Below are 12,016 nucleotides of genomic sequence, written 5' to 3'. Positions count from 1 at the left end.
ATACCTTCTGGCAAGGCATCTTCTATTATTGAGCCAAAAGATGAAACTCTAGAGTGACACACAGGTTAACAGTGGAGACAAATGTATTGAACACCTGCGAGGAGAGCCCATGCAGGACAGCTGGGATTAGCATTAGTTTAGCATTAGAGCTCCCCTGCTGAGGCTCTCCTGTACAGTGACCCCAAACTACCACTCCAGTGGTAACTTTTAGAAGTACATTATACCATTAACAGAAACAGAACTGTGACCAGGGATGGTGTGGAACCCAAGTATCATTTGAAGTGAAGCTGGAACTTGAGCACTTTTGAAGAGCTGCTACCAGCACTATCACAGGCAGTGTTCGAAGTCATTAAAATACCGACTGGAAACACCAGAGTCCATTTGAACAATTTATTAGCTTCCTCTTTTTTTACAAGTTTTAGAAAAAGAATCCCAGGATTTTGCCTCCTGTGTGTTTTCGTCTCGCCTCTTCATGGTCCATGATGCCAGCTGAGGTTGTCAGTACAATGTACCTGGCAAGAGAGAGCAAATATTCAGTTTATCTCCCAGCTTCAGGCTGCTGCAGAGCTGACAGCACCAACTTCATCTGTGTTACAACAGTGAGGCCTGTCCTTATGTAGTGAGGTCTGATTATCAACACTGCAAAAGCAGCTCCTCCCAGGAGCACAGCTCTGCAGCACACACAGGACACAATTCTGCTCTCCAACTACTTGCCCCTTTCCTTGTGTATTCCCACTGGGAAGTCCCTGTCCAGCTGCTGCAGCAACAGGAATTCCGAGGTTTCTAGACCAAGACTACTTTTATCCTCCACAGATGCTGCTCCCCAGTGCAGGCAGAGGTGCCACAGAGGCAGGCAGCTGGGATCTCCTCAGCTGGGATCTCTGCCTCAGTGCTGAACACTGCCTGGTGCAGGGCAGGATCTGCATCTGCAGCAGCTGTCACTGCTAATGCCAACATCTGCATTACCAACACACCTCACCCACACAGCTCCATGTCTGAGAACCTCTGGTCCCACCCATAAATACTCTTAAACCTCCCAGTGACAACACAGAGTAGAGCTACACAGGGCCAGCTGAAGCAGGAGTTACTGCTGGAGCTTTAAGAACAGAAAGAGCACAGAACTGTTAACCCTTCCTTTCATAAGACAGACTGGCCAAGGCCCTGGAGACTCTTCCAGCTCTGCCATCCTGGTGCACTGAGATTTACAGCTCTCAATTCCATAGGCTTTGTGAAGAAAAGACACACTGCATAATAGTAATAATTCCTGTTTTGCAGAGGTTTGTTCAACAGAGGCTCCAAGTCCCTCATCACTTCATATCTGATTAATTTGCACATAATCAGGACATGTGAATTCAAGTAGTACAATCTACTTCCAATGACCTGGTGACTTACTTAACTCCTTCCCCATTTAAAAATGGCCATTCATAAAACAGAAACAAGTACGAGAAAAGTCCTATTTTCTATTAAACTGTGAAATGGTGAAACAAGGATTTTACCAAAGCCACAAGCAGAAACAAATCCTTGCTTAGCAGTGCCCCTTTAAAACTGATTTAAAAGGGCATTTATATGGGGAAAGGATTTTTAGACTGGAATTTAACTCCAGGCTGATCAGAGGAAAGGCGCCAGGTGAGTCTAACTCAGGTAGTTAGCAAGTGTAACATTTTTACACACAACACACACCTGACCCCTCCTCATACTCACCCAAACTGACGGGAAGGCAGCAGGTTGTTCTGCCACTTTTCCAAATCCTTCAGCTGCACATCAAATCTGGGACTGATTACACCACACTGCAAAAGAGGATTCCATTACAAACTGAAGAACTTTGCGGATTTGCACATCTGTGATGCCAGCTCCCTGCCTGAAGGACTTCATCAAGCACTGTAGGGCTGTCACACACATTCAGAGACCCTCAGCACCAGCGGTGCTCCCTCCCAGCCAGGACCCTCACACCCAGAACTCCACACCCCTGACTCACTCCCTCCTCCACACCTCAACAGCCTCCAACTGCTGGTGAGCATGCACTACTCATGTAATGCCCACACCTGGGGAAGCACAAGAGCACACTGTAGCAACAGCAAAACTCCTAGGATTTGTCAGGGATACTCTACTTCTACCCATCACACACAGTTAGCAAAAAAAGTAGATTTTAACCAGGAAGAAATTAACATGCAGAGAAGTTATTAGAATTTTCAAGGTCATCATGTTACTGAGCAAGACCATCAGCACAACCACCAGTTACCTCACTGCCTCCAATTATCTTAACAACTATCCAACACCAAACCAGAGGCACACACCTTCCTGCACTATGCACATTTTTCTGAACTGAACAACTGTTCCCTCATTGCAATGACTGAGAGAAACATTACATCCACTAGCCTGGAAGATCCATTACAAAATCATCCTGGAAGAATTCAAGGAACACTACCCTCAAACCTGACCTACATCACTTTTATTAGACACATAATGCTGTAATTACTACAGTAATTTGGAGGTGTCAGGATTATCTGTCTTATACACCCATGTAATTTTTAGATTGCATATTTACTCATCAGGAGAACAGCCCAAATGTAGTTGGACCAAGTAAGTTTTTTATTTCTTTACTGAAGACCCAACCCTCACTTGAAGAGCTTAACTGTAAACAGTGATGCACAGCAAGTCACCAGAGAACTACACAGCTCAGCAGTTTGAGACATAAGCATTTAAAAATTCCCAAAACACACATGAATGTCTCATATGCACCAGGAACTCCACAAGCACCAATTAATGTAACATTCAACTTTCCCTCACTGCAAGTGAAGCCCACCCGGCAGCAGGAGAAAGGTTTGTCTTCTCCACATCTGCAGGTATCAAACATCAGCTGGAAACCAACTCAGCTCCTATTTCTTAAGACAGGTCTTCCAGATAATTTAAATATCAAAGAACCTGAGGAAGCACTAGGTAGCCAGAAAGCCTTTGAAGAGAGAAATACACAGCACTTGCAAGCAGACTTCCGTGAAAACATATCTTACATATTCAGTTTAAAAGAAACGTAATTAGTGATCAGCATCACTTTGAATCCAGACAAATTAACCATCCTTTCAACTGATAACATCCATGCTACTCTTATTTACACGGATTCAACAAATACCACCTTCTTTACAAGCAAATTTTGGAAATGGAGCAAACATAAAATTAAAGAAAAAAAAGTCTCATTTAAACACCTCTTTAGAGAACTGAATTCAGGAACACAAATCCTACCTTGTTGAGTCTGCCTGTGAGATTGACAACAATCTTTCCAGCTCTGTGGTCATCAATTATCTCAAATTCACCAATATAACCTGCAGGAGACCAGCAGAAACACAGATAACACTTAGCTACAATAACACAATTAACTGTGTTGCACTAAACTACTTCAAGGACCTCAATTTACTTCTTTTACCATAGCAGCACCCCCATAAACCCTGGGGGAGCAGGGCCGGGACTCACCGTGCTTCATCATCACGGTCAAGAAGCGGACGATCACTTTGGAGCACGGCCGGATGAGCACCTGGCGTTTCCCACGCTTCTCGGCATTGTTGATGCTTTTGAGAGCATCGGCCAGAACGTTCATCCGCACCATGGTGCCTGCGGGGAGGGCAGCAGTTATTGCACCACCTTTTCAGCACAGGAATACTGAGCAGCGCTTCTGTCAAGGCCAGTTTTAGATCTCGAAGATCCAACACTGACATGCTCAACGTTGCATTAAACCTTAAAAAGAACTCTCAAGGTAAATAAGCAAACCAAGGCACACGTTCAGCTGTGATCAAGAGGAGTCACCGCTACCATAACACCTCAGGAAATCTGACAGTTAAACTTGGCTTTATCAAAGCACACACACGATTTCAAAACCACCATCCAGACACCATGTCAGCAGTTTGACATGACGCCAGGTAAATCAGCTTGGCTTTGAAACCCAATTAAAACCCAACTGCACAGTATCAGTCCGCTGCAATAACTAGATCCTACGTGGTATTAAATCAACAGATGCTGCTCGGCTCACTGATCTGCAAAAAACCTGCAAGATGTACAAACACAACACAACACTTCCGAAAGGAAACCCGGCAGCAGGTCTCAGATGCTCGCGAAAAGGAGGCTCGGAGCACCCTCAGCACAGCAGCGATGACTTGGCACTGCCACCCCTCTCTGACAGAGCCCGGGCGCTGCCAGCAGCGTCCCCAGAGGTGTCCCTGCCCCGGGCATTGGGGCACATCCTGCAGCACGCGAGGACTTTCACCACTGAGACACCAACACCGCGCGAGCCAACTCCCGCCCCCGGGCGAGAGCCGCCAGCCCCCCGCGCCGGGCCCCGACGGCGCCCGCTCCCCCGCGCTGCGCTACCTCCTCCCCGGCCTCGCCGCACGATCCGCACACCCTACAGTGCACCAGCTCCGCGGCTGTCCCGCGCCAGACCCGGCCCAGGCCCGGCCGCCGCCCCGGTTTCCCGCCGCGCATCGCTGGGCCAAGGGCGGGAGGTGCCGCCCCCACCCCGCATTCCGGGAACTCCGGGCGGCGCCAGTGCCGGTGTCCGCGGCTCAAACAGGGCCAGGCAGGTGGGGCGGTGCCCGCTGCTCCCGGCGGCGCGGGCGGGGCGGGCGCGGGGCACGGATGGCGCCGGGACGGGACGGATGCGGCGCGAACGCGGCTCCGACCCCACTCACCGCGAGCGTGATGGCGGAAAAGGAAGAGCCTGGGCCGCGCGGGGTGATGGGAGGGCCAGCGGCGGAAGCAGATATCGCGAGACTTCGCGCCTCAAGCCTAGGCCTCGCCATTGGCTGAGGCCGTGCGCCGTACTTCCGGAGCGACGCCGCCTCCGGGCTTCCATGGGAACGGGAACGCTTCGCGCGCGTACGGCGGCTCGCGAGGGACAGAAAGCTGCGCTCCGCCGGGCAGAGCGCGCTGCCCGGAGGCTGAGCCCCCGACGCGGGGACACGGGACTGCGATGAGCAAAGACCCGGCTGATGGGTGCGCCGTGTCTCTACTGAGTTCGAACTCAAGAGAGATACTCGGTGCTGTGTCAGCAGACGTGCAGCCCCTAACCCGGTGTCCGTGAACTCTCCAACTCTCAGGAACACAGTTCTGGAACACTGCGCCGTGTCGTCACCTGGCTTCACACATCCAGGATCTCTCCCATGGACACGCCGTGCTGGTTCAGCACGGCACTTCCTCAACCCTTCCCACATCTCCTGCTTAACTAAAAATTGCACTGATACCCTTTTCTGTACATTGACAAGGAGCAAGTCTTCAAGTAGTTTCTCTTTAGTCTGTATTTACCTATTCAACAGTTACAATAGACACTGAAGAGAGTTCACTTTAAAACGGTAAACTTTTAAAACATTAACACAGGTTTTAGCTTTTTAAAGAAAAAATGTTCAGTTTTAAAAAAGGAGGGAAGAGATCATAGAAAAGCACAAACAATTCAGGCTTATTTACAGTCAGACTCAGCATATTCAGAGTGATTTTGTATACAGACAAACATTCATAAAACCAAATGTGCTACAAGGCTCCATGACAACAGTAGTTTCCAGAACAATCAGCTGTTAAGGTTACACACACCCTCACTCATTTTCTACAGTCTCAGTGCAATGAGTTTACACTACAGCTAAATAACTGAACTACAAATTTATATATTCCAGATCCCTACTCAACACATTCTCAGGTACATGCAGCCAAAAGACACAAACAGATTCAGTGAGACCATGGAACCACCTTGTGCCTCCATTTGGGATGTGCACCCTCAGCCATGGCCATTCTCACTCAGTTAATTGTCCTCCTGCCACAAGGATCAGTAGTAACAAACCTCCAAGAAGCATATGCCTTCAGAACTGCCTCTCACACTTGCTGTAGCCACAGTTAATGATCAGCAAAACTAACACAGTTACAGAAATACTATCAGGCATTACAGCTCTGCTGTTGGGGTAGTTATGCATAGGGTCTCTCAGTTTGATGAAGACAATTAACAAGCTCCATTCATCAAAGTAGAGGATCTCTCAGACAGGATCAGCTCCAGGCTGCAGAATCCTACCCAGCACAGCAACAGACAAACCCACAGCAGTTGCTGGAGTGACTTTTTCACTTCATCAGGGAGCCAATAAAAAAAAAAAAAAAGTCAGTGAGCAATACAACTTCTATTGTCTTAATTATACATTAATGCTCAAAACTGTTCCCAAGAAAACCTTTTACTAGAGTGAATAGCAGTTAAAGTCTTCATTCATTTTTCTTTTCCTTGTGCTTGAGAAGTTTGTTGATCTCCCTTTTTGCCATTCCAATGTACTTTGTGATGATCCCATGTTGGTTTAGTCCAGGAAACAGTAACAAGAAGCTTACTAGAGAGGAGAAAAAAAAAAAAATAATTAATACTCCCTGAACAAGTTTCTGTCACTGCAATTCTTTGCTTCCCTTAAGCCCCATTAATTGCTTGAAAAAAACATAACTCTGCAACAAACACACCCCACCACACTACTCAAAAATTACTTCTACCAGTCTCAAGCCATTTCAGGCAGCTAACAAGAGTCCCTTGTGTTTTGCATGCCCACACTTACCAATAAGGTAAGTCAGAAAGAGATTGTGAACCTGCTGTCCAATCCAGGCAACCACAGCAAGAGTGAAGACCATGGTCATAAAGTACTGAAAGTGAAAAGGGAAGAGTTACCACAGACCTGTTAAGAATCTCCCTTCCCTTCAGTATTTGGCAATACTTCAACATTTAAAACTAATGTGAAGCTTTCTGACTCTCCCACATGTGATACCTCTGCGGAGGTGTGTTAAAATTGAGATTACAGGATCTGTAATCTTTTTAAAACTCTAAAAATCTATTTTCAGACCATCAGCTGGACAGGGCAGCAGTTCTTTTCTGCCCAGATATCCCTTAGTGCCAGACTGTGCCCTACCCAGTGCTGCACCCAAAGCTGCTTTTGGGACAGAGGCTCAGTAGCTCATGTACCAGCTGACACACTACTAAAGATCCAGTTCTTCAGACAGTTTGCTCACACTGGAACAGCTTGTTTCCTAAAATTTACCTATCCAGAGGAATCCAGTCTTTATTATCAAGGATATACTCCTAAACTACACAGAACTACAAGTTTTTAAGTCTTGTATCTTACCACTCCAGGTCTGAATAAATGTGTGACCAGTGTCAAGTCACACCCAGAGCTGTGAGCTGCTGGTTTGGAATACCAGTTCATTCAGGCACGTGCTGTGCCAAAATACTTCAGACAAAGCTGAATCAGAAAAAGTCTTAAGACAATAGAGATTAATTCTGAGAACTCAATACCATTTTAGGCTTTTCCTCCTTCAGAGTGAAGAGGCGCTTCCACCAGCCAACAATCCGGCGACGAGATTTCACCAAATTGCTGCAAATCTCATGAAATCTTTGCTGCTGTTCCGTGGTCCTTTTATTAAAGGGAGTGAGGGGAAAAAGAAGCCAGAAATAAGAATTCAATATTTATTTTTTTTTTTAATCTCCCATGGCATTTTTCCAGCAGTAAAAATGTACCCAGTGCTTATCCTGGCATTTGCTTTGCTTGATACCCTATTGAGCACTGCAATGGAAGTGCCCTTGTAATTTTCCTGTATGCTGACTCTGTTAAATTGACTCCCAAAGAGCAACCACATTCAAAGGCTAGTGACCTTCAACTGATACCAGTGTGATACACACAAATAATGCCTATCTACACAAGGACATTTATCCATTAGTCATCCTAAAGCAGATACACTAAAATTCACCTCTAACTCCAAATTTTGTTCAAATTTGGCTCTTTTTCAAGTTACTGCTTTTATACAGGCATTGCCTTTTCAAAATGTTTCAATTGCATTCATACTCTCTTAATCACTCTTTTTCATCACATTTACTACTGCCTTTTTTAAACATACAAACAGTACTCTTCCACATAATTTTACTTCTTACTACCTATTATCCATTAATTACTAAAAACTAGTCTAGCAGAACTAACTAGCATGCTTAATGGAATGAAAAGAATGTGCCTACTTCTTAAAAAAAACCTGATTTTTCAGAAGAAAGGGAACAATAAAGGTATGTTGTAGTAGTCATCTTCCAGAAAAAGAATCAAGAACATGATGCTACTGTCCTCACTTCATCTATTACAGACTGCAGATTTCTCACTACAATGACTCTACAAAGTAAACATTTGATATCTGCAAACCAGATATCCATTTTGATAAAAGATCACAATTACATTCAAGAAACTGTTTCAATTGAAGCTTTCCTCACCACTTATTAGAGCCAAAGATTCGAGGAGCAAGAGCAGGAACCAGGTAATCAGCCAAACACAGGAACATAACGAAACAGGAGACACCTGAGAGAACTGATGGGTCCAAATAGTAGATCATCCTGCAGAAAGAAGAGAAATTTTATCTGAGTGCTCAAACTGCTAAGTACTAGACATGCCTGGCCACTCCTTCACACTGGTTCAGACCTTCCAACAGCAGACCTACTCTCTTGCCTAACCTCAAACAAAATTACAAAAAAATGCCTTTTTCTCTTAATATACCAAGTAAGCAAAATAAGGTACAAAGTTCAGTAGAAGTAAAAATTCATCATTACTATTCTCTCAGAAACTGACACACAGTGAACTTAATATTGATTGAGGGATGAGGATGAGTGAGTGAACATATGGAATAATCAGGTAGAGTAAAAGCTCTAATTTTGTTGTTCAAGTCACACATCCACTAGAGGTTGTCATTTGCTCTGTCTCTCCTGGGAGAGCCAGCCAAACCTGTTCTGGACAAGAGGACATCAATCTCCACTTCAAGCAGTGCTGCATTTTCCATATTCAGTCTGCCATTGCTCAAACACAGCAGAAGGGCAACTGGGTAAGAACCAGCTGATCTCCTGAGTGTCTGATAACACTATGCTGGGCCCTGTGCTATTCAACTGTACTTCACAGAACTTCCTGAAAACTGAAACAGTAAAAGCAAAGAAATGACCCAGTGCACAGTGGGGCTGTTCTGTACATCTGCACAGTGCTACTGTGCTGGATGTTGTTCAAGGTCATTTTGATGAGTTCAGAACCTGAAGTAGTTCTGCAGTTCCACAAAGCATTATCCAGGACAAGATCCTTCCTCCTATAATCACAGAATTTGTAACAGAATACCCTCAACTTCACACAGTTACTTCTTTTAAAAGTTACTTTTCAGATTCCAATTGATTTTCCTCATCTTCTCTGAAAACAACAAAAAAATTTGTATTAGCCAAAAGAACAATTTTCTCGACCTCACCTAGTTCAACGTTTATTTTTGTAATTTCTCCCCTTATTGCAGGAACAGATACAACTGGCAAACTGCACAGCTGGCACAAACAGCTGTCTGTGCAAGGCAACCAGGCCATCTTTACTACCACGTTACATAAAGGCAGACCCAAGTGCCTCCAGCACCTCCAATCAGACAGGCAACATTCTCCCATCCTGCTGAGTGGAAGCTACCTGCAGTCTTTTTTTTTCCTTTCTCAAAAGACATGGTAGAGAATATAAAAAAAAACTTACCTGTGCAAAAACCCCTGAACTTATCCTAAACACCACAGCAAAAAGGCAGAATAGGATATTTTTCCCTATGGAAACAACTTTCTGTAATGATACTGCTGTTGGTGTGGGGTGGGGGAAAACTAAAGGAGATCATGAGATCTGACTAAGAAGCAGGGTACAAAGAATGAGGGCAGAACATGAATGCACCACTGCAGAACATTCAGCTGAGCACAGTAAAAACCCCAGCAACTACTGCTGGCAAACAGCTTTTGCAGAAACCATTCTGAGCAGGATATGATATACATTACTTCCTGTTTTCACTATTTCTGTTTCTGAATTCCAACAAAGCTCACATGTTTTAAGAAACGGAAACTGGAGTAAAAGCCTTTCTATTAGACTTCTCCAGATGTCCTACTGATTTTCATAACAGGTTGGGTACCAGCCACGAAGATACAATGATGTTGCAAGCTCCCTCCAGAAGGTACTTACAGGAAAGAAAAGGAAACAACACTCATCAGTGCCAGAGGAAACCAGGCTCGCTCCCAGCGAAGAACTTTATCCGTCATCAAAATCACTTCTCCCCATCCTTGCAACTGCTCTTCCAAACTTGCAGTTTCAGAAGCCTACACACAAAGAGAAGAAAACTCCTTTAACTAACCAGAGTATCAAATTAATTCCCACATTGAAGTAGCTAAAAAACACCCCAGTGCAATTATTAAAGATCCCAGCCACATATCTTTCTGAGTAATTAAATTAGTAATAATAAGTTAGTTTAGTACTAAGTTTTGAAGTTGTACCAATAGTCAAGATGCTAGCAGCATGTGTAGGCCAAACAATACCTCCTTCCAGATTTTGCCAAGGTGTTTCCCCCTAATCTCCCACTTATCATTTCCCAGCCACACAAATTAGTAGAAAGTCAGGTTTTAAAGCCTAGCTAAAGCCTCCCAAGTTTTCAGTGTCAATGACTGGAAAACTGCAATAAGAGAACTGTTTAAAAATAAATGTATTTTCCAAAGCAACTCTACCAGATTAAACTGAAGCCTACTAGCTGCTAGCCAACACCAGTTTATTATGAGAAGGATGGATAAAGACTCAGAATCCACGGTGAAGTTATCCAACTGATCACATTTGGACAGCAAGTTATCCCACAAGCTGCCCAAAGACAGCCTTTAAACTCCACTTCCTATGTGGTTCCTACATTCCTCCCTACACTCTCCTGCAAGGAGGGCCCACCTGCTCTGCCATCAGCTTGTCAAGCAGTTCACCTGAGGTGTTCCATATTTAACAGAGATTAACAGTCTCCCCTCAGTGGGAGATTGTATCTCAGAGATTGCAACACTCAGGTAAACCGTGAACAGAACCGACTGCTGCCCGAGCTATAAGAGGTGAAGACATACACGTCTGCTGCGCGGAGGTAACAGAACAGGTTTCACGCTCAGCTATGTGCTACACTTAATGCCAATGAGAACTCCGACGCCACTAGAATAACAAGGACAACACAGTTCCGTGGACTTTCTACAAACTCCGGAGCCTCCCTCCAAGCTCTGAGCTCTTGGAGCTGTTCCCGGTGCCCAGCCCGGGTCTGCAGCACCGCAGCGCTCAGCCTCTGCCCCTTCACAGGCTTTTACAGCGATTTTCTCATTTCCCACGGCAGCCACTTACCAATCCAGGCATAACTATATATGTATATCTACTTGTGCTTATTTAACTATTCAAGCCCATCTTGGCACGTTTCGTTAAGCCGATCACCCATCGCCTGCCACTCTCCCGTATCGCTGCGGCGTTCGGTCCCGCAGCAGGAGGCTGCACACACACAAACAAACAGACACACACGGACACTCAGACACAGACTGACAGACTGCCACAGACAGACGCAGCCGGGGTAGCCCCCGCCGATCAGCTAACGCCAAGCGTTCGTGGGGGCTCCGGCCCACGAGCAGCAGCGCAGCCGCCGCTCCCGCGCCCCGGGCCTGCGCCCGCCCCGAGCCGCTCCCACACCAACCCCCGGCGCCAAACCGCGTCACACGGCGCGGGGCCGAGCGGCCCTCGCCACACACCGCTGCGGGTAGGGCAGGGCAGGGCGGGCCCGGCTCCGCCGCCGCCCCCAGCAGGCCCGAGCGGCCGCCAGCCCTCACCAGCTGGTAGACGCTGTTGTTGTCCCCCTCCGCCATCTTGCGCCGCTCCCACACCGCCGGCCACGCCCTTCTCACCACGCCGCGTCGCCGCCTTTTATAGCCTCCGCAGGCTGCCTGAGAGCTGTGATTGGCCAGCCCCGGCGCCCCGCTGGCAGCCGGTTGGCTGCTGGGATTCGAACGGCGCCGCGCGTGCGCGCGCCCCGGCCCCCCGCGCCGCAGTGCGGCTGAGGCGGTGCCGGGAGAGCGGGGACCCCGCGGGAATGTCACGGCATCAGATGGGGTGGGAAAGACTTCTCAGTCCAGCCTGTGACCGAGCGCCGCTTTGGCGACTGCGCCATGGCACTGAGTGACACACATCGAATCTTTCCTTGGAACACCTCCGGAGCC

General features: G+C 46.7%; 2 protein-coding genes across 4 annotated transcripts; both read right to left on the bottom strand.

Moving 5' to 3' along the window:
* Positions 1-376: 376 nt before the first annotated feature.
* RPS15A (ribosomal protein S15a) lies at positions 377-4,709 on the bottom strand. Its single transcript, XM_062503227.1, has 5 exons — positions 4,677-4,709; positions 3,466-3,603; positions 3,238-3,317; positions 1,702-1,787; positions 377-512 (listed from the first exon to the last, which is right to left on the bottom strand). The coding sequence occupies exons 2-5, from the start codon at positions 3,596-3,598 to the stop codon at positions 419-421; spliced, it is 393 nt and encodes a 130-aa protein (XP_062359211.1). The 5' UTR covers positions 3,599-3,603; positions 4,677-4,709; the 3' UTR covers positions 377-418.
* A 555-nt stretch (positions 4,710-5,264) lies between these two features.
* Positions 5,265-11,689, bottom strand: ARL6IP1 (ADP ribosylation factor like GTPase 6 interacting protein 1). 3 transcript variants are annotated; one of them, XM_062503225.1, is made up of 7 exons: positions 11,630-11,689; positions 9,984-10,117; positions 8,246-8,365; positions 7,289-7,406; positions 6,558-6,642; positions 6,192-6,341; positions 5,265-6,090 (listed from the first exon to the last, which is right to left on the bottom strand). In XM_062503225.1, the coding sequence occupies exons 1-6, from the start codon at positions 11,663-11,665 to the stop codon at positions 6,223-6,225; spliced, it is 612 nt and encodes a 203-aa protein (XP_062359209.1). In that variant the 5' UTR covers positions 11,666-11,689; the 3' UTR covers positions 5,265-6,090; positions 6,192-6,222. The 3 variants fall into 3 exon arrangements, with proteins under 3 accessions (XP_062359209.1, XP_062359208.1, XP_062359210.1); XM_062503224.1 differs by having other exon boundaries at positions 5,265-6,341; XM_062503226.1 differs by having other exon boundaries at positions 5,265-6,341; positions 8,249-8,365.
* Positions 11,690-12,016: the final 327 nt, after the last annotated feature.

This window comes from Cinclus cinclus, chromosome 16 (assembly GCF_963662255.1).
Source record: "Cinclus cinclus chromosome 16, bCinCin1.1, whole genome shotgun sequence".
Taxonomy (NCBI): Eukaryota; Metazoa; Chordata; class Aves; order Passeriformes; family Cinclidae; genus Cinclus; species Cinclus cinclus.
Note: the sequence above shows the minus strand (reverse complement) of the source record. Positions and strands in the feature narration are given on the sequence as shown.

Bases quoted from the DNA above. Each gene is read 5' to 3' on its own strand.
- ARL6IP1 (XM_062503224.1), bottom strand. From the start codon at position 11,665: ATGGCGGAGGGGGACAACAACAGCGTCTACCAGCTG. The intron at 8,366-9,983 runs GTAAGTACCTTC...TTCTTTCTGCAG, and splicing joins GTTGTTTCCTTTTCTTTCCT to GATGATCTACTATTTGGACC. The intron at 7,407-8,245 runs GTGAGGAAAGCT...CTTTAATAAAAG, and splicing joins ATCTTTGGCTCTAATAAGTG to GACCACGGAACAGCAGCAAA.
- RPS15A (XM_062503227.1), bottom strand. From the start codon at position 3,598: ATGGTGCGGATGAACGTTCTGGCCGATGCTCTCAAAAGCATCAACAAT. The intron at 1,788-3,237 runs GTAGGATTTGTG...CCTCTTTTGCAG, and splicing joins TCACAGGCAGACTCAACAAG to TGTGGTGTAATCAGTCCCAG. The intron at 513-1,701 runs GTGAGTATGAGG...CTCTCTTGCCAG, and splicing joins CTGCCTTCCCGTCAGTTTGG to GTACATTGTACTGACAACCT.